General features: G+C 42.1%; 1 protein-coding gene across 1 annotated transcript in view; it reads left to right on the top strand.

Moving 5' to 3' along the window:
- The window catches only part of GRHL2 (grainyhead like transcription factor 2), a 165,101-nt gene that overhangs the window by 77,848 nt on the left and 62,780 nt on the right, over positions 1-24,473 (top strand). Inside the window, exon 7 of the mRNA XM_082601679.1 lies at positions 1,976-2,087. Within this exon, the coding sequence (XP_082457805.1) occupies positions 1,976-2,087 (112 nt within the window). The remainder of the gene's footprint in view (positions 1-1,975; positions 2,088-24,473) is intronic.

Below are 24,473 nucleotides of genomic sequence, written 5' to 3'. Positions count from 1 at the left end.
GAAATATATCCTAGAATTTGTATCCTAAACCCTCACATGCCTGATAAGAAGACACTGGATACATATTCTTAAAAAAAAAAAAATCTTGTAAATTACAAGTGTATAACTTATGTATACACCTTGGTAACAACACTTTTATCATCACCCTGAAAAGATGACGCATGGTTAGTAATCTGAGGCCATGACAACAGTTTGTAGTGCAGGGACTTTTCCAAGAATTTTCTTTCATTGAAATCATGGAAATAATTTAATGTAGAAATTTTATTTCCTTCCGTTGCATTTTGCCTAAAACCAAGAGCCTTCCTTCTCTTAAGGACTTCAGTCTAACAGCCTTGGAGAGTAAGATGGCCCTTCTCAGAATGGATCTTTCTTACTCCTAGGCTCTGGTAGAGCCAGCAGTGTGGAGAAATGAGGGATGCACTTGGAACCTCCTAGCACTGATTTCTGAGAACGGTGTTGCATCCCGACTCGAAAGCTCAGCCGTGGTAATAGCAGTTTCAAACGGCCTTTTTCCTTACCATTGGAAAAATACATTTCCATCCCAAGAATATGGCATTTTAGTCATGTGCTAGAAAAAATTACCTGAAATGTTATTTTTATTTTGGAACAGACAGAGAAAAACACCAGGAGGTTGGGCAGTAAACTCTTACATATAAATGGAAAAGCCTGCAGAAGGGGGCGGGAGGATGGAGAGGGGCTGAGCCCAGAGTTCCACCAGCCCAGCCAGTGGATCCCTTTCTTGTCAGCTCTCCTCCATGCCTTGGAGGGTCATGCCGCTTGTGAATGCAAATAGTATGGATGCATATTTCTGAACCATCTTTTCTAACAAACGTCTGCTTTCCTGTGTAACAAACGTTTACATACCACTGGGAATAAGCCAGGTTTTGACTTGACAGTACAGTCACAAACATGTATTTGGTATCTCTTATTTGTCGGGCACCAGGGCCCCCGTGGTGAGTGACACTGTCCCAGCCCTCACTGAGATAGGCATCAGTGGGAAGACATTGCCATGGACTGAATAATTGTAAATAATTAGGTAGATGACTACAAGTATGTGAAATGCTACAAAGGAGAAGTTATTAAAGAATGAGACATTCTTGAAACATCTTGAAACAGACATCATTGAAACATTCTTCTGGAATAGTGGAAAAATGTCTAAGAAGTATTTTGCATATGGAATGAGGGGGGAAGTATATTCCTGGATACGGTATTCCTCATGCTGTAATTAAAGGGTTTTTGAGGTTTGTTTATTTGTTTGTTTTTGGTACCTCCTCCATCTCATAAATGACAATGAATTAACATATATTTAGTTGAACAAGGCTGTAACTTAGAAGTGAACGCAGTTTGGGGTTCTTATTTCTATAAGATATTATTAGTTTCTCATGCTCATTTTAAAAGTACATCCACATATTTTTATAAATAACATAGTTGACCTTGTAGCTTTTGGTCTATGAGATATCTGTAGCTTAGATCTTCGTTCATCAATATGAGCTCATCTTTTAGTATTTCTCTCATTATTCCCACTAATCCAGCCAGAGGCACTTAATTAGGCCAGAAACAGATGTTTGCTCCTTTACAAAAGCACCAAATTCTATGTTTAAGGATATGAAATTTCAAAAATGTTCTTGTTTCCAATACAAGAAAAAAAATCTTTTTTGGTATGCCCGCTCAGCTCACACAATAATCAATTTGCTGGTAAATTGGATAATCTGTTTGTTTACGATTCATGGTAAAAATGATGTAACGTTCTTTTTCACTATGTGCTGTTCTCATTTCCCATTCATTTTTTTAAAGTAGGCCCATTTTAAAACAAGACAAACCACACACCTGAGCTTATTGGGCTTTCCTAAAGCAAGAAAAACAAATTTATAGAAATTATAGCAACCCACCTCTGATAGAACTTCTAGAACTGGAGACTGTGTGAAGCAGGAGATGCTGAACAGAAAGTAAGCTCCGTGGTTCTCCCCCTCTGCAGAGCGTGGTAATGGTGGTCTTCAGTGAAGACAAAAACCGGGACGAGCAGCTGAAATACTGGAAGTACTGGCACTCTCGACAGCACACAGCCAAGCAGAGGGTCCTCGACATCGGTAAGTTGACCTTGACCTCCCTGCATGGTCTTCGGTAAACTGCCCTGTTGTCATGATGCAAAGGAGAGCCCAGTCCAGAAATCACAGCTGGGACCCACATCACTCTTATGATGTGCCAGGCACTAGGCTGTGCACTTTTCCTATGTTTTAGTACATTTAGTACAAATCAGGCTGAGAAGTCAAAATCAGGCTAAGCTGAGAGCAAAACACTTTTCGTTCCATAAAAGTCAACTGTGTCTCCTATAATAAGAGATTTAGATTTGCAACGGCCGTGCCAGTTTCTAAAACATATTTCCATGCCCTCTTGTGTTTGAGTCTAATAATTGGCAGGCAGGCCAGAGGAACTGATATCCCCCTGTGACACGAATAACCTCAGCTCATTTGGTTCTAAGGTACTTGCGAAGGTCACGTGACTAGGTACAGCATTCTCGTTCTCTCATTCTCCATCCCATGTTCCTTCCATCCAAACACGTGTCTAGTGCACATAGTCCTAGGTGATCAGACGAAGGCAATGTTTGAGAGAGCTTTCCTGGCAGCAGAGAAGGAATGGACCTGCCAAGTGCACTTTCTGGAATCTGTACATTCCTACACGTGATGTCTGTTCTTCAGAGACCTCGAGCCCTCTGGACAAGTCTCAGAGTCCTGTCAGGAAAGCAGAGCCCACACCAGAGAGTTCCATGGAGAGACTTCATTGCCAAAGTGGGGAGGGCTGAAGGCACCGTGAGACAATGCAGAGAGGAGCAACAGCAGGACTCTGCTGCTCTTAGCTGGAGGGCCAGAGGATCAGAGGGAGAGGTGCTGGGTGTTGTGAGAGCTGCCCAGCAGGAACAGGCACCAGCTGGAGCTGGGACCACAGAGGGAGCAGCTTTCCAGGAGCAGGCAGAACCTCAGAGGATTTGCTGCCAGAGACACCCCTCAGTGCCAAGAAGGCGGGGGAGAGGGGCTGCCCTGGCTTCGCCCTGCCTCCCAGTCTCCCCCAGTGCTTCCCAGTGGCCACATTACCCTGAAGCAGAGGGCACGTGACCCTGGCACATGCACTTTGAAGGAATCAACCTCTGAGACACAGAGCAAAGCAGGGGAAGTCAGCAATTGGATCTCAAAGTACCTAGAAATTACTTTAAAAGGCAGTAATACAGTAAGTCCCCTACCAACGAACAAGGTCCCTTCCGAGAGCGTGTTTGCAAGTCCAATTTGTTCGTAAGTCCACCAGAGTTAGCCTAGGTACCCAACTAACACAATTGGCTATATAGTACAGTACTGTAATAGGTTTATAATACTTTTCACACAAATAATACGTAAAAACAAACACAAAAAAACGAAGAAAACATTTCTAATCTTACAGTGCAGTACCTTGAGAAGTACAGTAGTACACAACAACAGCTGGCCTACAGGGGCTGGCATCGAGTGACCAGGCAAGAAGAATTACTGACCGGAGGAGGGAGAGGAGGTGGAGATGGTAGAGCTGGAGGATCGTCAGCAATAGGAGATGGAGGGCAGGCTGCCATTTCACTCACGCCTGACGCTGATGGCACAGGTTCTGCTTCCTTGCTGGATTCAATTCTATCGACCCTCTTGAAAAAGCGACCCAGTGATAGTGTACTCTGTACAGCACTGTACAGTAAGGTACACAGAAGCACCACCGCTGGTAGAGGACACACGCAGGTGACAACGTGCACCAGACACGTGAGCTAACTTACGTGATTGGACACGTGAACACAGGTTCGAAGCTTTGAAAGTTCACAACTTGAAGGCAGGGGACTTAATGTATATGTGTTTCTAAGTAATTTTAACGCTTTATCTACATGCTGCTTCCATAGGAAATAAATCATTTCTCATTTATAGGCTTTATTTTCACGTTTTGTGGACCAAGAGCGTACAGCCCCAGTGAGGCTAGGCCAAACGAAGGTTTCCACTGTGTTGGATACCAGAGGTGTTAGTGAGCCATTAAAAGGATGTTTACTTTGATTTCTTTCGCATTGTAATGAAGGATTGTTCAGACCTTCCATCTCACACTTGCTAGGGCCCCTTGACCAATGGCAGAGAAGTTAGTAACTAGGTTAGGGTTAGAGACTCACTGTAGAACATAGTGAAACTAACTCGCTGGTTTTTCTTGCAAAATGGCTACACCACTCCTCCCCCTCCCCCCTGCCACACATACACATCTGTAAACTCGTCAAACTTATTCATCTAATAAACTAGGAAGCCAAGTTCTAGAGAGGCTCACTGACCCACCTTTCCAAGTGACTTGTCCTCAGATAATTAGGGCAGGAATTAGTGCAAGAGCTGGGATAGAAACAATCTTCCTCCCCCAGGTCATACCCTGAACCCCCAAAACTGACTGGCTAGGACGAAGGATTTGGGGATACTTGCCGTAACCTGCTTTGCAGCCAATCTGCACAGAGCAGAGGAACAATTTTATTTTATTTGAAAAGTTTAGCCTTATAATTATTGCCCAAGAAAATGAGAGGAGCAGTTAACTAGAAATATGGACTAGGTCCAAATAAGGCAAATAATAAAAGCATTTTACTGGCATACCTGTTGGTTTAAATTTGATGTCGTTACAAGGTTTACTTTTCTTAGACCAGAATGATCTCTCAGGTCTCATACGATTTCAGATCTTACCTCTTTTCTTTATCACCTCTTGCCTGCCTTTTCTCCCTCATGTAACCCTTTACACATGCGTGTGTGCACACATGTACACACACGATTCATCATTGAGATTTGTGACTCTTACTAAATAGCTTCACGGCTACTTGGGCTACTTGCTCTGAATCTGAGATCAAGACACTGAATCAGCCCTTTAGCTTCAAATGGAAAATCAATTTTCAGACCACAGTCTCTACCCCTAATCTCAACCTGACAGAATTAGGAAATATGCAAAACACCTCATCCAATTCATTCTTGTACTAGATTAAAAAACAAAAAATCAAGCCCTTTGTTCCTCTGCCAGTGGGTGGTTAACCCCATTTCCAATAGAACGGGGGAGCTGATGCTGCTACAGCACATATGTCTGTGTGTGGTGTGCCGTCACCGGTAGTAACTCTGCAGGGCAGTGTAGAGAATGTTCGTGTGGCTGCACCTTGGCTGCTGAGGGGGTAGGGAGGCCCAAGAGTGTGTATGCTATACTGTTGTCATTTTAGGTTGAGAACCTTCTAGAAGCCTGCAAAAGAAAAGGAAGAATCCAAAATTATGTAATGTGTTATCTTTCTTAATGACCATGAACTGGAGGTTAAAGTCAGGGCTCCACAGTTGCAGTTCCCACGCCTCCACCAGCCACTGTGGTCAGCAAGTTCCACTGAGCCCTGCAGGCAGTGAACTTGAAGCTCATGTTAGAGACTGAGATGAGGCCCCTTTTGCTAAAACAAGCATTCATAACCTTGGCCCTTGGGGTCTGTGGGTGTGGGCTCTAGGGGAACCTCAAACTCCTCAAATTACGCGTAACACAATTTTGTGTGTATGGGTGTGCACATCCTTTCCTCTCCTTTCCAGGGGTGCCTGGGACAACCAGTCTGTCTCCGGCGCACGGCCTCCCTCCCTCCATTCCAGGAGAAGCCCGATGCAGCTCTTACCTCTCTTTGTGTCTTTCCTTCTTCAACATCCCCTCAGCACTCACACTCAAGGATTCTCCTGTCATCTCTTGCACCCTGAAATAATCATGCCTGGAGAACATTCTGCATCTTTCCTGACATAAATCTGTCTCCCTTGGATAAGACTGTTGGCTGTTCTTTGTGGCTACTCCTCATCTCCCACATGCTCTTGATGCTCTGAGTAGCCCCTGTGTGCTGGCTGCCTGACGGGAGAGGACCCTCAGCGTCCCCGATGGAGCCCTTTCTGTGGATCCATGGAAAGGAGAGTGAGAGCCCGAGGGCCAGGGAAGGAAGCTGCCCCTCAGAGCACATGGCGCCTCAGCTCCCTGCTTCCTGTGGGCTGAGTGGAGTTCCCAGTGAGGCCATCCCTGCCTCACACCAGTCACATCCCTCCTTGGGTGGATACTCATATGTTGCCCAGCTTGTTCCCTCACTTCTTGGAGGCCTTTGCTTGTTGTCACCTTATCAGAGAGACCTTCCCTGTCACCTTACCCAAAGTCACACCCTCATCGTTCTCGAGCTCCCTTAACTTTAGTTTACTGCAGAGTGCTTATAATCACCTAACATGTTATTATGAATATACGTTTCTATTTCTTATTGTGTGCCCCCTCCTACTAGAATAAGCCCCACAAGAGCAGGCACTTGTCTGATTTGTTCTCTGCTCCAGCCCCAATGCTTAGCACAGAGCCCAAGTCATCGTGAGTGTTCAATAAATATTTCCTGAAGGAATGAATGAGTGAATGAATGAATGAACAAATGTATGGATGAAACTCTTATTACAGTGACAGGAGGCAGGCTTTCGAAGGAGTGAACTATGTCTTAATAAAAGCTCCCATGTGGGGCTTCCCTGGTGGCGCAGTGGTTGAGAGTCCGCCTGCCGATGCAGGGGACATGGGTTCGTGCCCCAGTTCAGGAAGATCCCACATGCTGCGGAGCGGCTGGGCCCGTGAACCATGGCCGCTGAGCCTGCGCATCCGGAGCCTGTGCTCTGCAACGGGAGAGGCCACAGCAGTGAGAGGCCCGCATACCACCGAAAAAAAAAAAAAAAAAGCTCCCATGTGTCTGTTGCCTTCTGTGTACTGGGCCCATTCTGTGCATCAGACATAAATATTTTGTCCTTCCTCCTGAAAACAACTTACTTTGTTGTTTAAAAACTGCGATGGTGAGGGACTAAGGTCACCCAAGGTCAAATCCCTGGTAAGTGAGGATGGAAACCCAGGAATGCTGGAGTTTGCATCCCTTGTTTTATTTTTTGTTATTCTATGTCTTTACTCCACTGTCTATTATCTTTGTATCCTGACCTCTAGATAGTTCTTGGCCCCCGTCAGCCCTGATTACATGCAGAGTGACTGCACACATTCATGAACTGACCTTGCACTGAGGTCCTTCTTCTCCCCTCTATGCCTTTCTCTCCAGACATTGAGAACATCTTGCACTCCGGGTGGTAGGACTCTTGGCTGCTACTAGTTCTGATATTTCTAAAAGCCAGTTCAGAGACGTGGTTCTTGTACATTAGGCCATAAACTATGTCGGTGGGGAAGGAAACATTAGCAATTAGCTCTTACTGGATATAAGTACAACAAACCAACCCCAGCCCAAGTGCGTTCTGCTGCTTGGCAAAGCACACAAGCAGATTTCTCCAAGTTTCACAAGTTCTTTCTTGTGAGCTCATCGGATAACAGAATTATTCCAGGTCATAAATACGTTTACATTCTGCAGCCCAGAGATTGTCCCTGTGCCAATTGTACCTACTGTACGGAATCGCCGCTTTGATGATATCTGTCGTTTGCTCCTCTCTGAGTGTGAAAGCCCCTTTCTAAGGGGACATGGAGTTAGTGTTGGTCCCATCTTAGTTACCACCAGCTTGCAGAAAGGCAGAGTGATTCCACATTCGCTCAGCAAATGGACCCTCTGTTAGGAACTGGCAACTCAGAGATAAATGAATAAGGTGGAGCCCCCTCCTCGAACTGCTCAAGTCTGGAGGCAAGAAGATGACCAGCTGTGAGGGGCACATGGGAGGAACACTTCCCTGAGATGTTTCTAAGACCCCTCTGAAAAGATAACAAGAGTGGCTGAGGTCGAAAATGTGGCGGAGAGTGCTGTGAGTCAAGGAAGCAGCCCACGCAGAGGTACAGGAATCCAGACAGAAAAACCAGAATGAGATCGGCGCATACTTTTAGAAAATCTGGTAAAACTGTTGGCAAAGATGGGAGGGGTGGAAACTCTCATGCACGCTGGTGGGAGTGTCATCGATTCAACTTACACAGAGAGTGGGGAGAAGGAGGGAAGTCCCGAGTAAACTGGGTTGAGAAAATGAGATTGAAGGCTGTGGTAGCCGTGGAGAGGCTTGCTTTGTTAAGGGGAATCTTAGAGCACCGGGGATATGAAGTATAGATGGAATTTGCTGGTCTCAAGCTCGAAGAAGAGCCCCGTTTAAAGCTGTTTCCATGAGGTACGGGCTGAAGCTCCAGGTCTACCTTGGAGGCTGAACGAGCCCAGCTGGGTGTTTAAGGGTCCAGGGCCCAGAAGGTTCCAGGTATTAGAGGGCCATTGACAAATACCACATGTGTCCTGGTGGTAACCCCCAGAGCTGCAGGTGGAATGTTGGGGAAATGCTATCTCTCAGACCATGGGGTGGGTCTTTGCAGAGGAACATCACCACACCAGATGCTGAGGGGAATTTAAGCTCAGGGTTTCTCGTCCTCTGCTGCTTTGACATTAGCTTGGCTCCAGAGTCTTGTTTTGCAGTCTTGTTGGGGAGCTATTGAAAAGTGTGTGTTTATGCTTTTTTATATTGAGGTGTAACACGCATACTTTGTATTTTGCTAATTCAGTTTTTCTACTGTTGAACAGAAGGGCTTTAGAGATCCAGGAATACATAAGTGAGGGTTCGTAAAAGTTGTCACTCATCCAAGTGGATGTGTCACATTCACTTTTCAGTCCTACCAGAACTCTGACAAGGAGGAGACGGGGAATAAATAAAGGCAAATGGAATATGGTGATGAGGCGGTATTTCTCTTTAATGAGTTGCAGCATTTGATTTTGGAGGCTTTGGATAGCCACTGAGGATTTTTAGCAGGACTGTCATGCAGTGATATCTGTATTTCAGAGAGGTAGTTCTGGGCCAGCATGGGGGTGGGATGAAGTGAGGGAGAGACGGTTATGGCTGAGAAAGGAGAGATGCAAAGTTAACCCAGGAATGAGAGATGAATTCTAGAACTGGTGGACTCTCCAGGACTGACTGGCTGTGGGAATAAAGGAGAAGATAAAAATCACAGAAGAAAAGCTCAGCTTTGTTAGCGAGGCAAGGCGGGTGTCCCGCCCTGAGGCAGGGAGTTGGGTGGGGCAGCGTGGCCAGCTGCGGGGGAGTGGAGGCTGGCGTTGCTGAGTCCAGCCAGGGGCACGATGACTTGGAGGCACCGTGTACACATGGAGCAGGCTGGGAGTTACCCGGGACTCATTTGCATGGTGAAGGGATCCAGTTTTGCACAATGTAAGCCATTTTTAAAACATTTGAAATGAACCACAAATCACGAAATGAACCAGACTGCATACCAAGTCTACTCAGACCGTGAATAATTCCAAAACCACTTTCCTGGGAAGGGATATTTTTCTCTTTGTTTCCTTTCAAACAGGGAAGGAAAATTATAAGACGTTCAACAACTAATATTGATTTATAAAATGAAAAATCAGGGCTTCCCTGGTGGTGCAGTAGTTGAGAGTCTGCCTGCCGATTCAGGGGACACGGGTTCATGCCCCAGTCCGGGAAGATCCCACATGCCGCGGAGCAGCTGGGCCCGTGAGCCATGGCCGCTGAGCCTGTGCGTCCGGAGCCTGTGCTCCACAACGGGAGAGGCCACAGCAGTGAGAGGCCCACGTACCGCAAAAAAAAAAAAAAAAAAAAAAAGAAAGAAAGAAAGAAAAAAAGAAAAATCAGAAGCTACAGCAGATATATTGAAACATTCAAATATAATTTCTCTACTGAACAGAATTACTTTCTTGCTTTACAATGCAGGTGTTTCAAAATAATGAACATCACAGTTTTTGCACTTTCAGAACGGGTGGTATGGATCGTCATGTAATGAGACTTATTCCACAAACACGTCCAAATAAGCATCATTACGTTATAGTCACATCCAATGTGACCAATATTGACATAATTTTGTAGTTAATTGTGAAACTTACCATTTGCTCTTTATTCAATCTGTCTTTAATTTTGGTTCCCAGTAAGTAATCTTTCCCTGTACCAGGATGTATTAGTTATATTGTTAATATTAATCCCATAGTTTTCCATGGTAATTAGCAGGCATTTATAGTACATCTTGGGTTATTAGCATGTGATTATAGGATTTTCGTCTGTGCCCTAACGCAAATCTATCTCTTTATTTTTAAATCGTGATGTTAATAGCAATCTTATATTAAGATAAAGCTTTCAGGAACACTTAAGTTCCAATGAAATCAAAATATTTCTTCACGTTTAGTTCTAAATTGTTTTCTTTGAGAGTCAAAGAGAAGCCTTTCAGAAGACTTTCGAATTCAGAACTTCATTGACCACTGGGACTTACTCAGCTTGGCTGTCTGTCCAGGCCTGGGAGCTCTCTTCTGTCTGAAATCCTACTCCTCTTTCAAATAGGAATTGCGAATAAAGTTGTCACACCTTTCCTTCCTTCCTTCCTTCGTTTCTCCCTCCCTCCCTCCCCTACCCCCCTTTTTCTTTCTTTCTTTTTCTCTCTCTCTTTCTTTCTTTCCTCCTTCCTCCCTTCCTTTTTGCTTTGAGCTTTCTAGAGGAGGCTGGCTTTGGATGTGCCCTACAAGTGTGCTTTCTTGCAGTTTTTATAGTCAAACCTGGGTTGGGCTACTCAGAGCTGTGCAGAAAAGTGGGAGGGTAGAGACTGGTGGGTTGGGCAAGGCAGCTGCTGCCTTTCAAGAGCTCAGGCAGCCCAGTAGTCAGAGTGAATCTGTGGCCCACATAGGCCTGGGAGACAAGTGTGCCCTGCCACTCTCTCCTCTTCCTCTGGGTTTCCCACTCCGCCACTGAGTTGTGTTCTGTGGAGAGCCCTCCTCCCCCAGAACTGTATAAACTTGCTTTCTCCTGCAGTCGGGAAAGTGTGGGACTTCCCTCCTTTCAAAATAACTCAAGTAAATGGAATTTTGATTTTTGATGTTTCCTAGACTCTTTCCACACTTCTGAATAGATATGAAAAGGAAATTTGATTCAAAATAAAACACCACCTCTTGAGAGCCCTCAACTTAAAAAAAAAAAAAGCAAAGAAACAAAAACCAACCAGGGCTGCCTGGAGAGAGTCAAGGCAGTGAGTCAGAGCTAAACTAGAGGAGCAGCCTTGAGCCTGCCCCCTGCACAGGAGGGAACAGGCTGGGGTATGAGCCAGGCTCTGCCTGACCCACTGCTCACGTGGCGTCGTGCTTTGGCTGTTGCCACGGGTACAGGCAGTGTAGGGCGCCTCTGTTTTATAGAGAAGTACCGTAGCCACAGCTCCTGGAAAACATTTTTCATCTTCTACTTTGGTTATACAATATTTACGTGACAAAAATGGTAGGCTATTAATGTTATATATTTAAAAGATTACAAACGGCAAATATTTTTTAAAATTTAATCTTAGTTCAGGCGGAACAAATTAGTTTTCAATAAAAATTGAGCCACCGTGGGTTTTTATTTATTGCATGCATGTCGCTGTATGAGTCCTAGAAGCTCATTCTGTTGGGGACAAACACCTCTGGGGAGAATCATTTCCTCCTTGGCATGTGTGCCGAGGGTGATCTGGGGCTCCCCCAGCCTTCCCCCAGGGAATGGACCAGGACAGGGCCAGAGTTCAGACCTCCCACACTTACAGGCCCTGATCCTGGCAGACTCCCTTGCAAAAAACTATTGCTGGGTCTTCCTCTTTCCTTCCAATCCATGTTTCTTAAAAGAGGAGTCAATGCCTACCCCCCATCCTCAACTACTACTCCTGTCTGAATCCAGCATAACCTGCCTTTTAATAAAATTTCTTCATGCCGAATCTACAGGTATATTTTCACCCCTCACTAGTCTTCCTAGTTACTTCCACCCTCTCCTTTATTCCTCCTCTAGGGCTCTTCTCCTTCACCTGGCTGACATGGCACCCCTAAGACCTTTTCCCCCGACCCCACTTAGGTGAGCTCTTCCTAATCTTTCAGGCATAGTCAGCTGAGTCATCCTCCACGAGTTTTCAGTTATGTCGAGACAATAACTTCTGCTGTGTTTCAGTTAGTTTATCAGTTTACATTCTGTCCATTCCACTAGATGCCAAGCTTCTTGAGGGGAGAGAAGATTTTTTTTTTAACTTTTGTATAACCAGCACCTGGCATAGAAAAGATGCTCAACCAGTGCTGACTAGTTGATGAACAAACTTCCATGTATGGTTCTGTGTATGTAGGTAATACCACGGTAAGCGGGCCTGTGTCTTGTTAACAGGGAAATCAGGCTGCGGTCGGGCTCAGTCCTCTTCCATGATGAAAGGATCAATTTTGGTAGTATTTTTCTGGATGCCAGCTAAATGTGCATTTGGTACTTTAATTTCTCATATTTTATATATTATTGTGTTATGCTATAGACTTTTTGATGACACTTGGTTAACAACTCCAAGACTTAATTGCTAGCATAGAAATATAATACCTACACTAATAAACCAAGGGGAAATTTCTCCTTTTTAACTTAACTAGAAATTATTGTTGTTTCCCTGAAGCAAACAAATAGAAAGTGGTTTAAAAGCAAACTTTCCCAAGAAAAGATAGCTAGATTTGGAAATTAAAAATTATACTTAATGTGGTCTTTCATTTGGGTTCATTTTTCTTCACTGCTTCCAGGAAGTGTGTTTGTCTGGCTCTAGGCATTACTGTTTAATAAACCTTTTCTGGAAAAGTTCTTCCCTACTGCTAGCAATTTGAAGCCCTGAGTGGTTAACCAGAAGGAATGTTACGCAGAGGATTAAAGCAGGAAATGGGTGCTTGAAGAGCATCCACCGAATGGATGCTCTGAGAATCTGTTTTAACGAAAGGTTAAAGCTGTCCCATAAAGAGATACTGGTTTAGATTATGAGCTTTCAGAATTAACATGTGCACATGCGCTTGCGCGCACACACACACACACACATATACACAGAAATAACTAAAACCTCTTAATAGACCCACTGTGCTTAATACCATAAAATACTTTAATTTCCTGTCTCGCATCTTTTTCTTTTTCACGTTTACCGGGTACCACCACATTGTTTACACCTACTTAGTGGGCCGTTTTCTATCTCTTTACTGATGTAATAAGACCATGTGTTCATCTCAGACATGTAATCTATGCTTTTTATTTGAGTTTATGTTTTTTGCTTAGGGCCTATTATTTTCTTTCTTTAGAGATGCATTTAATGACACCTCAGGTAACCTGATAGTCTCACATTTTTTCATATTATTTGGTTGGCTTAAAAATTTTAAAAAAACAAACAAAAAACCCCTGGCAATAGAGTCTGATAGTTTCACGAGACTCATCTATTTACTGAGCAAAACTATAGAGCTGGTCTTTTCAGCTGTCCTCCAGTGATGGCTGGAAGCCTCTCTCTCCCCCTGCCTTTCAGCAGGAACAAATGTATGTCTTCGTTGTTTCTGCAGTACCCGCAAGTGTGGAATTAGGCAAATCTAAAGGGATTTTTTCCCTGTTTACAAAATCTAAAACTTGCCAAGAGAAAGTTTTTCCCAAAATTTAATTAAGCTCTTTGAGGTTGGAGAAGCCAAAATAAGGATCCAATCTTAAGAAAACTCTTTGAACTGGCTCCAGGAACGCAGAGCTGCCGCTAGTGTTTCTGCTCTTGAAAAGGCAAGTATTGAAAAAACCGAGAACCAAATAAATGAGCATCTCATCATTGTTCAGAGATGCTGTGAGGCCAGCACTGTATTATCTCCGTTTCACAGATTGGAAAGCCAGCTTTTCTAAGGTGGCTGCTGATCCTGCTGTGCTCACACCTACAGTCCCCAGATGCTGTGGTTCAGCATCACCAAGGAAAATAGTAAGAGCGGGAATTGCTTCCCTCCTTTGAAGGACACATTTACCTTCTTGAAGAAATATATTAAAGAGAATTGGAATTTCAATTTTGAAATAACATCTAAATCCTCTAATAATTGTTGGAAAATAAGTCAACAGGAATAGCAACATGAGTAATTCAAATAGCAGTTCATGCAAAAATCCCTCATATAAAAAACACCTCCCAACCCTATCGTCTACATAACAAACTTCCCTTCCTTTATCTGTGGACCAATTTGGTAAGTGATTGGGCAGCCACGGGCTATCGGGGAGGTTGAAAATGGAGGTTAATTTTAATGGATCTTGAGCCACTGAAGGAATTGGGTTTATAATTCCCAATTTATCAAAAGGTAATCCATCTGAGGATTTATACTTCTTTTAGTGTGTCTGTGTCCTGCACCACCAATTACCAAAAAGTTATTTCTTTTGTTTGAATCTATTCAGTCTGCAACTCAAAAGGACAATTATAGGAGCTGGAAAATTATTTCTGATACTAAGGGCTGCTAGACACTCGAATGAGTCTTTGAGAGAGACTGTGTAATGTGTTATGACAGAACAGCAATTCTCAAGACTCTTGCTAATAATAAAGTATCATCATTTGAGAAAGAGTTCAATTTTCTTTTATAAATTAGAGTTGGTTTAACTGGGAAGTGTTACAGTTTCTGGAAATATCAGCTGGAGTGGGGAAAGTTTGGGGACTTGTGCTGGAGGGAGGGAGCCCTCTTTGTAGGTCTGAGATGATTTGGGCTGATTAACTTCTAATCCCACGCGCCTATAACGTCTTGTCCCCTTCCTCACCCTAAGACTGTTAGCATATTAAGTAATGAAATGAAGAATAGAAAACTGGAATAAAACATGAGTAGTTCACGCAGTGTACAAGAATAAATTATTTACTGAAGCACCACCCATGTCTTCATTCAGGAAATTGTCAGAATATGTCAGGCACTTTTGTGTTGCTCACAAATTTAAGAGACAAATAGTTTGGAAAGACAAAATAGGTAAATTGAAGTTAAATCTCACTGAATAACAGACTGATGAGAAGAGTTAAATTTTAAGCCCATCCAAGTTGATTTAAATTCAGAGCTAGAAGCCATGGTGCGTGTATAGGCACATATGCATGTGTGTATATGTGTCTACACACAGACTATGACCTACTTTCAATTTGAAATAAGTTCATGGGTCAAGATCAGCATTCTTTTTTTCCCCTCTTTTCCATTATGGTGTATTACAGGATACTGAATATAGTTCCCTGTGCTACACAGTAGGACATTGTTGTTTATCCATCCTATATATAATAGTTTGCATCTGCTAGTCCCAAACTCCCAATCCATCTCTCCCCCAATCCCCAGCCCCCTTGACAACCACAAGTCTGTTCTCTATGTCTGTGAGTCTGTTTCTGTTTTGTAGATAAGTTCATTTGTGTCAAATTTTAGATTCCACATATGTGATATCATATGGTATTTGTCTTTCTCTTTCTGACTTACTTCACTTAGTAGGATAATCTCTAGATCCATCCATGTAGCTGCAAATGGCATTATTTCATTCTTTCTTATAGCTGAGTAGTATTCCATTGTGTGTGTGTGTGTATGTGTGTGTGTGTGTATATATCTATATATCTATATATCTATATCTCACATCTTCTTTATCCATTCATCTGTTTATGAACATTTAGGTTGTTTCCATGTCTTGGCTATTGTAAATACCGATGCAATGAACATAAGGGTGCATGTATCTTTTCGAGTTATAGTTTTGTCCGGATACAGGCCCAGGAGTGGGATTGGTGGATCATATGGCCCTTTTCTCCACACCCTCTCCAACATTTGTTATTTGTAGACTTTTTAATGATGACCATTCAGACTGGTGCGAGGTGGTACCTCATTGTAGCTTTGATTTGCATTTCTCTAATAATTAGCGATGTCGAGCAGCTTTTCATGTACCTATTGGCCATCTGTGTATCTTCTTTGGAGAAACATCTATTTAGGTCTTCAAGACCAGCGTTTACACAATGAAGTCAAATAGAGTAAAAATACTAGCATATCTGAATGCAGTAATGGGTTACAATGTAAAATGCTTTTCTTCCTCTAAGTTTATGGTCAGTGCAATTGAAAGCTATCTCACGGGCCTATATAATTCCTTCTCAAGAAATAGAAGGGTGAGTCAAACACAAAGAAAATATTAGGTTTAGCCTACTGGGAAAATTCCAAGAAAGAGTTCATCTTAAATGATGTATGGAGAGTAAATATCAATAATATTATTAATAACTCCAGCTTTAATAGTGCCAAAGAGTCGTTCTATGCCAGTCACATTCTATGAGTCACAACTTATGTTTTCATAGTGTCAGCCCCCTTTATTCTGGATTATGTACGGAAAGGTGCTCGTTGGAAACATTACATATCACAGAAAGCAAAAGGCTCTGCTTTGTATGTAGACAGAACTTCTTAGGCTTCAATCCCAGCTTGGCCCTTTCAAAACTAAGTGACTTCTGGGGAGGAGAGGTACTTGACACGTTTGCCTGTTATACCAAGTAGGAATCATAAAAAAAGCTACTGATCAGAATTGCCTGAGGTTGTGTTTGTGAAGTATGTGTATTTAGCACACACTAAGCTCTCAAAAACTGGTGGCTGTTCCTACTATTTGCTCAGGGCCCAGGACCCAGTGATGGAAATACATTTAGTGCCTCTAAAAGTCAGCTCAAGTGTCGACACACTTAAGGAAACCCAGATTACCTCTGGCTTGGTAAAAGTATTATAAAGGAAGTCATGGACTCATTAGTGTTCTTGTGAGTCATTCAGATTTTAAGAAGCTGCTTCTCTGATTTTGAAAACAGAAAAAAAAAAAATCTCAGTACCTACTTGGACTAAGGTTTATTTATTTTACCTATTTCAAGTCAGAGCGAATACTCCTAGAATGACCCTCAACTGTTTCCTGAATTTGAGCTGATCCCATTTGGCTGTTGCAGACAGAGAAAAGCAGATGTTTGAGGACAGGAGGGATGGGGGAAAGTGGGGAGCAACGTTGTTTCTGTCACTGACTACAGGACTAGCAGGGTCTGTTCCCTTAGACATCGCCTCTCTTTTGTGGCTGAGGAAATACAAGTGCAGAGAGGTTCAGTAACTTTTCACTGGAGGTCTTAGGGCTTGTGAGAGGAGGAGAGAAATTAAATTCAGGTCTGGGCATCTCCCCCACCAGTGTCCTTTCTCTCTGTGCTTTGGGCACCACTCTATAAATGGAGTCCTTGTAGCATGCTGACCCCAAATACATGAACTACCCCAAGTTCTTGGCTTTTCAAAATAAACATCTTCTTAGGCTGTGGTGTATTGCACACTGAATTGGCAGTAGTGCCCTGAGCCATTTTCAGCATTCCAGCTTCATTATTACACTAGTCCAGGCAGAATCCACACCTTTCAAAAGAGAAGCAATTTTTACTTTAATTACAGCACTTCTTTTTATCTCCAACAATACATACGAAAAATAATTGAAAGGGGTATTTATAATTTACCAAGCACATGAAGCTTAATTAAGGTGAAGGAATTAATAGTTCCTTTGACCATATTCCAGAATCACACTTACACATACAATCAGTCTGAAGAAAACTCAATCTACAAAACTCTGAATTTAAAGACCTTTTAACAGACCACTGATTACATGCAAAAAAATTTTTAAAGATAACAAAGGATTCACCGTCCTGCTTTCCATAACAATTAAAATAGAATTGAATCCCGTAATTTCAGCATAGAATATAACTTGCCAAAAACATACAGAAAGTATTGCACATCCACGTGTGCCTAGCAGCCCTTTGCTGAAACACTATCAAGTTTATCATCTTTGCCCCGACATCCCTTGCCTTCTCAGAGGGACTAGTTTGTGAGCTCCATCTTCCTGGGGTCTGCAGGACACACCCCTGACTTTGCCCTCCTTTGTCAAGGCATTTTCAGTGGTCCAAAAATGTCCAGTCTCTCCACATCATCAAACTTACATTCTCCAGCACTTCTCTACCAGTTAGTTGCCACGTAGGCTATGCTATGATTTTTCTTTGTAAGATATTACTATCTGGTGACCATTTAGTGTTTAATTTGCAAGATAAATATAGGCAGTGGTTAAACGTATGGGCTTTGGCCTTAAACAGACCTAGATTCAAATCACAGGTTGGTCTGTTACCAGCCACGTTATTTTTCACGAGCAGCTTAACTTCTCTGTAGGAGGATGCTGATACCTACCTCCCAGAGCGGTGGTGAGGATTAGATGAGGTAACGTCGGTGGAAGGCTTGGCACTCAGTAAGCTCTCAGTCTGTGGCAGTTACTACTGTCCCAGGAGCATTTGCCTTTCCATGTCAGGAGATGACAGTGTCTTCCTAAAGGAAAGTGAGTTCTAGGATGGGATTCCAGGCAAGAGAATAGCAAATGTTTTGGAGCAGGTGGTACCCACGTCTCACCACGTAGGTAACTGCCTGGTCCTCCTGTATGTGGTGTTGATGTCCACCCAAGAGGGGAGACCTTTGAGGAAGAAGAACAATCTGTCTCATGGACGTCATGGGTAGTTGATGTGGGACATCAAGGCATACTTAGTGCTTTCTAAGACTATATGTGGGATAAATCAAATGCACACAAAGGATTCAGTCATTTCAATTTGCCATAGATCCATGCTACCCAGGATGGTCTCCAGAACAGCAGCAATAGCCCTGCCTGGGCGCTGATTAGAAAGGCAGATTCTTTGCCACATCCCAGACCTGCTGAATCAAAATCTCTGGGAGTGGGCTTAGACATCTGCATTTTACCAAAGCCCTACAGTGATTCTGATGCACCCCAGCATTTGATTATCACTGTTATAGAACATCCACACAAGCCTATAAATTACGAGAATCCAGAAACTATCAGTTTGCGTCTTTGGAGGTCATCCTAACAGGCCCTAGAGTATCTCTATGGCTGTGCATTCCCATATGCCTCACTCTGACATGCCAAGGACACACCCAGCCTGAGAACAGACCCTGGAAAGTTTGGCTCTATCACCAGCAACATGACATTAACGGTGAGATCAACTTCACTCTTATTTCATTAGACGAACTCTCATTTCTTCTTCCCAGGGATTCGTTGTTTTGGATGGTTTGAGCTGGTTGTGTACTTTAGGGTTATTCCTTTGTGTGAATGACTAAGATTAATAAGAACCTTCGTAACTCAGATTCAGTTGACATACATTTTTTTAGAAACTTGTTTTAGCCAATTGTAGTTTTGTTCCATCATGTCACTTTTTGGAAACATCTAAGCCATATTTCTATTTATATCCCCATGCTCACCAAGTAGATGCTAGTATTCTATAGACATTTACAAACCAGTGTACAAAACATGTAGTTTTTGTGTTGCCTCATCATTTTTTTAAAGAAATAAGAGTCCATTCGAAATGTAATATGAAGCGTTTTATTGGGCTTCACTTTATGGTGCTTAACAGATACTGCTTTTTAAAAAATTGGATGTTTGGGGCAACCCTGCATGGAGCAAGTCTATTGGCACCATTTTCCCAACAGCATTTTCTCACTGCACGTCTCTGTGTCTCATTTTGGTAATTTTCTCAATGTTTCAAACTTTTTTATTATTACTGAATTTGTTATAGTAATCTGTGATTAGTGATCTTTGATGTTATTATTGTAATTGTTTTGGGACACCACAAACCACACCTATACAAGACAACAAACTTAATTGATAAATGTATGTGTTCTGACTGCTCCACCGACAGGCCATTCCCCCATCTCTCTCCGTCTCCTCAGACCTCACTGTTCCCTGAGACACAATATTGAAATTAGGCCAATTAATAACCCTACAGTGACCTCTAAGTGTTCAAGTGAAAGGACAAGTCTCACATCTCTCACTTTAAATCAAAAGCTAGGCATGATTAAGCTCAGTGAGGAAAGCATATCAAAAGCCAAGACAGGCCAGCAGCTAGACCTCTTGCTCCAAACAGTAAGCCAAGTTGTGAATGCAAAGGAAAAGTTCTTGAAGGAAATTAAAAGTGCTACTCCAGTGAACACACATATGATAAAAAAAGCAAAACAGTCTTACTGCTGACATGGAGAAAGTTTTACTGGTCTGGATAGAAGATCAAACCAGCCACAAGATTCCCATAAACCAAAGCCTAATCCAGAGCAAGGTCCTAACTCTCTTGCATTCTGTTAAGGCTGAGAGAGGTGAGAAAGCTAGAGAATAAGAGTTTGAAGCTAACCAAGCTTGGTGTATGAGGTTTAAGGAAAGATGCCATCTCCGTAACATAAAAGTGCAAGGTGAAGCAGCAAGTGCTGATGTAGAAGCTGCAGCAAGTTACTCAAAAGATCTAGCTAAGATAATTAATAAAGGTGACTACACTTAACAACAGATTTTCAGTGTAGACGAAACAGCCTTATATTGGAAGAAGATGCCATCTAGGACTTGCATAGCTAGAGAGGAGAAGTCAATGCTTGGCTTCAAAGCTTCAAAGGACAGGTTGACTCTCTTGTTAGGGGCTAATACAGCTGGTGACTTGAAGTTGAAGCCAATGCTCATCTACCATTCTGAAAATCCTAGGTTTCTTAAGAAATATGCTAAATCTACTCTGACTGTGCTCTATAAGTGGAACAACAAAGCCTGGATGACTGCACATGTGTTTACTGAATATTTTAAGCCCACTGTTGAGACCTACTGCTCAGAAAAAAAGATTCCTTTCAAAATATTACTATTGCCCATTGACAATGCACCTGGTCACCCAAGAGCTCTGATGGAGAGGTACTATGAGATTACTGTTGTTTTCATGCCTGCTAACACACATCCATTCTGCAGCCCATGGACCAAAGAGTAATTTCAACTTTCAAGTTTTATTATTTAAGAAATACATTTTGTAAGGCTATAGTTGCCATAGATGGTGATTCTTTTGATGGATCTGGGCAAGGTAAATTGAAAACCTTCTGGAAAGGATTCACCATTCTAGATACCATTAAGAACGTTTGTGGTTCATGGAAAGATGTCAAAATATCAACATTAACAGGAGTTTGGAAGAAGTTGATTCCAACCTTCATAGATGACTTTGAGGGGTTCAAGATTCAGTGGAGGAAGTAACTGCAGATGTGGTGGAAATAACAACAGAACTAGAGTTAGCAACTCAGTCTGAAGATGTGACTGAATTGCTGCAATCTGATGATAAAACTTTCATGTATGCAGAGTTGCTTCTTATGGTTGAGCAAAGAAAAAAACTTAGTTGATAAAGCAGCGGCAGCATTTGAGAGGTTTGACTCCAGTTTTGGAAGAAGCTCTGTTGTGGGTAAAATGCTATCAAACAGCATTGCATGCTACAGAGAAATCATTCTTGAAAAGAAGAGTCAATCAATTCGGCAAAATTCATTGTTGTCGTATTTTAAGAAATTCCCACAGCCACCCCAGCCTTCAGTAACCACCACCCTGATCAGCCAGCAGCCGCCAACATCCAGGCAAGACCCTCCACCTGCAAAAAGATTATGACTCACTGAAGGCCAAGATGATGGTTAGCATTTTTAGCAGTAATGTATTTTTAAACTAAGGTTTTTACATTGTTTTTTTAGACATAATGCTATTGCATACTTAATAGCCTACAATACAGACTAAACATAACTCTTATATGCACTAGGAAACCAAAAAAATTGTGTGACTCACTTTATTTCAATATTGGCATTATTGGGGTGGTCTGGAATGAAACCCACAATATATCGGAGGCATGCCTGTATGTTCACAATTAAATGCTTTAAAATTCTTTTAAAGTAGGGTGATTACTTTTTAGCTAAGCCATATACTCAAATCACATGACTTCCAATCATAGGAGGGAATCTCAGATGCAGGGGTTGGTGGTAACTCTCAAAAATTGTATGTTCATATTCTAAGTCGCAGAACCTGTAAATATGACCTTATTTGGGAGAAAGGTCTTTGCAGATGTAATAAGTTAAGCGTCTCAAGATGAGATCATCCTGGTTTAGGGTGGGCCCTGAATCCAATGACAAGTCCTTAGAAGAGAAGAAAAAGGGGGAAGAGACACACAAGAGTACATCATGTGCAGGCAGAGGCAGAGATTAGAGTGATATGTCTCCAAGTCCAGGGGTGTCAAGCATTGCCAGCCACCAGCAGAAGCTAGGAGAGGCGTGGAACCTCTAAAAGGAACCAATACTGCCAACACCTTGATTTGGAACATCTGGCTCCAGAACAATGAGAGAATAAATTTCTGTGGTTTTAAACTTCCAAGTTTGTGGTATTTGTTATGGCAGCTCTAGGAAACTAAGCTAATTACACCAGCTCATTACAATACCTTTTTTCTTCTTTTGGCTGCGTTGGGTCTTCGTTGCTGCGCACAGGCTTTCTTTAGTTGTGGTGAGCGGGGGCTACTCTTCGTTGAAGTGCATAGGCTTCTCATTGTGGTGGCTTCTCGTTGCGGAGCACTGGCTCTAGGCACGCGGGCTTCAGTAGTTGCGGTGTGTGGGCTCAGTAGTTGCGGCGCACGGGCTCTAGGGTGCGCGGGCTTCAGTAGTTGTTGTGCTCGAGCTCAGTAGTTGTGGCTCGTGGGCTCTAGAGCGCAGGCTTGGTAGTTGTGGCGCACGGGCTTAGTTGCTGTGCAGCATGTGGAATCTTCCTGGACCAGGGCTCAAACCCGTGTCCCCTGCATTGGCAGGTGGATTCTTACCACTGCACCACTGGGGAAGTCCTACAATACTTTTACTGGTTGCAGCTATCAACATTTACAAAATTTGGGTTTGAGAAGCTTTCTTGAGGAAATAAATTCAGGAAGAATTAACAACAGGCTGTGGAGGTTTTATTCCTATACCAAGGGTCATGAACCCTTAAGCAAACAACAATTATCAAAGGACATTAAGACAGTTTTCAGAAACAGGAGACACATCTATTAGCATTTTGTTTATTAGACTAAAATGCATGTGGACAAAGCAATATCAATGTGTGTAAGTCGTGTACAAAACTTTGACAGTCACCACATGATAGCAGAGCTGTTTTACCATCTATAGGTGAGTGACTTAGAGACTAAAAACAAAGGGGTAGAGAAGAACAGATATGTCTTTTATAAGGTTAAAGAGGAATGTGTGACATTAGTCTCTTAGTTATATTTTTGTTTAGACTGCTCATGGATCCATTATTCATTCATTTACTCAACAAATTTATGGAATGCATCTTATCTGGATAATGTTAAACACTGAGAAAGTAGCAGTATTTAAGTTAAGTTCCTTGCCTTTACATAGCATGTATAGCTAATGGGAAATGGCAGTGTTAAATAAATAAACAAATAAATAAAACATTGATATGTGGTATGAAGGAAATAAGCAAGGTAATATAGCCACCCAATAAAAAGTAGCCTTGCCAGTCTTGTTTTTGGCATAAAAAGCGTATTAAACATAATATGTTTTTCATTTATTTATTTGTCTACTTATTTGTATTCTGTCTCCTTCTAAACTGTAAGCGCCGTTAGACCAGGGACCTAGTTTTATTTTCTGCTGTTTCTTAAGTGTGAGTATGCTGCCCGGTATATAGGGAACACACAGTAAATATTTGTTCAATACCTTTGTTGACTGAGTAAGTGAACATGATAGAGAGAAACTGACAGAGACCCTGTGCAAGACCCAGAAAGCACTTATTTGTGTTTATATTGCATTTGTTTTTAAAATTCTTTACTTTTCTAAGCTAACACATTTTTTTTTTTTTTTGCGGTAAGCGGGCCTCTCACTGCTGCGGCCCCTCCCATTGTGGAGCACAGGCTCCGGATGCGCAGGCCCAGCGGCCATGGCCCATGGGCCCAGCCGCTCCGCGGCACGCGGGATCCTCCCAGACTGGGGCACGAACCCGTGTCCCCTGCATCGGCAGGCGGACTCCCAACCACTGCGCCACCAGGGAAGCCCCCAAAGCTAACACATTTTTTTAGGGGAGGAATTTTTCAGGTAGAGAAGGTGTGGAAAAATAAAAACTTTAAAAGATCTAGGTTAAGTGTTTGACCAAACCATTTTGATTTCTCTTTATTGCTAGATATGGCATTTGCTTTTTAAATTTATGATTGATTTATGATTTTAAAAATGCTTATTAAAAATTGCAAAACAAAATTGTAAGACTATCTTTTAAAACAAATAGCTATGAAGAATCAGGGAACTCAGTTCCTTTAAGTTCAGTGATCTATTTTCTTTTCAAAATTTTAAGAAACTGGCTGGCCTGCTGAAAGCACAGGCTTGCATTTAAAATCATCTGAAATATAGTCATAAAGCCTTTTTTTAAACTTGTAGGATATAAAATCATTTTCCTTTGCTTTCTGTTTTATCGCTTAGCTTTAAATATTTACTTTAAATCGATAAGAAAACTTGAATTCCCTAAGAGAAAAATGAGCAAAATACAGAACAATAAACTGTTACAATAAATGAATAAATTTTAAAAACAAAGAGAAAGAATATAAAGAAACACAAAGAACCAGAAAGCAAATAGAAGACTGTTCTATTCTTTAGCAATCAAGGAATTGCAAATAAAATAATGTTAGCATGCTTTGCATACCAACTTGGAAAGAGAAAGTTTGAGGAAACAGGAAGTCACACACTGTTATTGTGAATATAAACTATTTTAACCTTTCTAGGATCAATCTGACAAAGTGAATTAGAAGCCTCAAAAATATATTTGCCTTTGACCTATTAATTTCACTTCTGAGAATATATGTTAATGAAATAATGAAGTATATATGACTATTTTGCCATAAGATAATTAGATGAAGCACTATTTAAGGTAGCA

Source organism: Mesoplodon mirus (genome assembly GCF_964341445.2).
Source record: "Mesoplodon mirus genome assembly, chromosome: 16".
Taxonomy (NCBI): domain Eukaryota; kingdom Metazoa; phylum Chordata; class Mammalia; order Artiodactyla; family Ziphiidae; genus Mesoplodon; species Mesoplodon mirus.
This window is presented reverse-complemented; position numbering and strand designations above follow the sequence as displayed.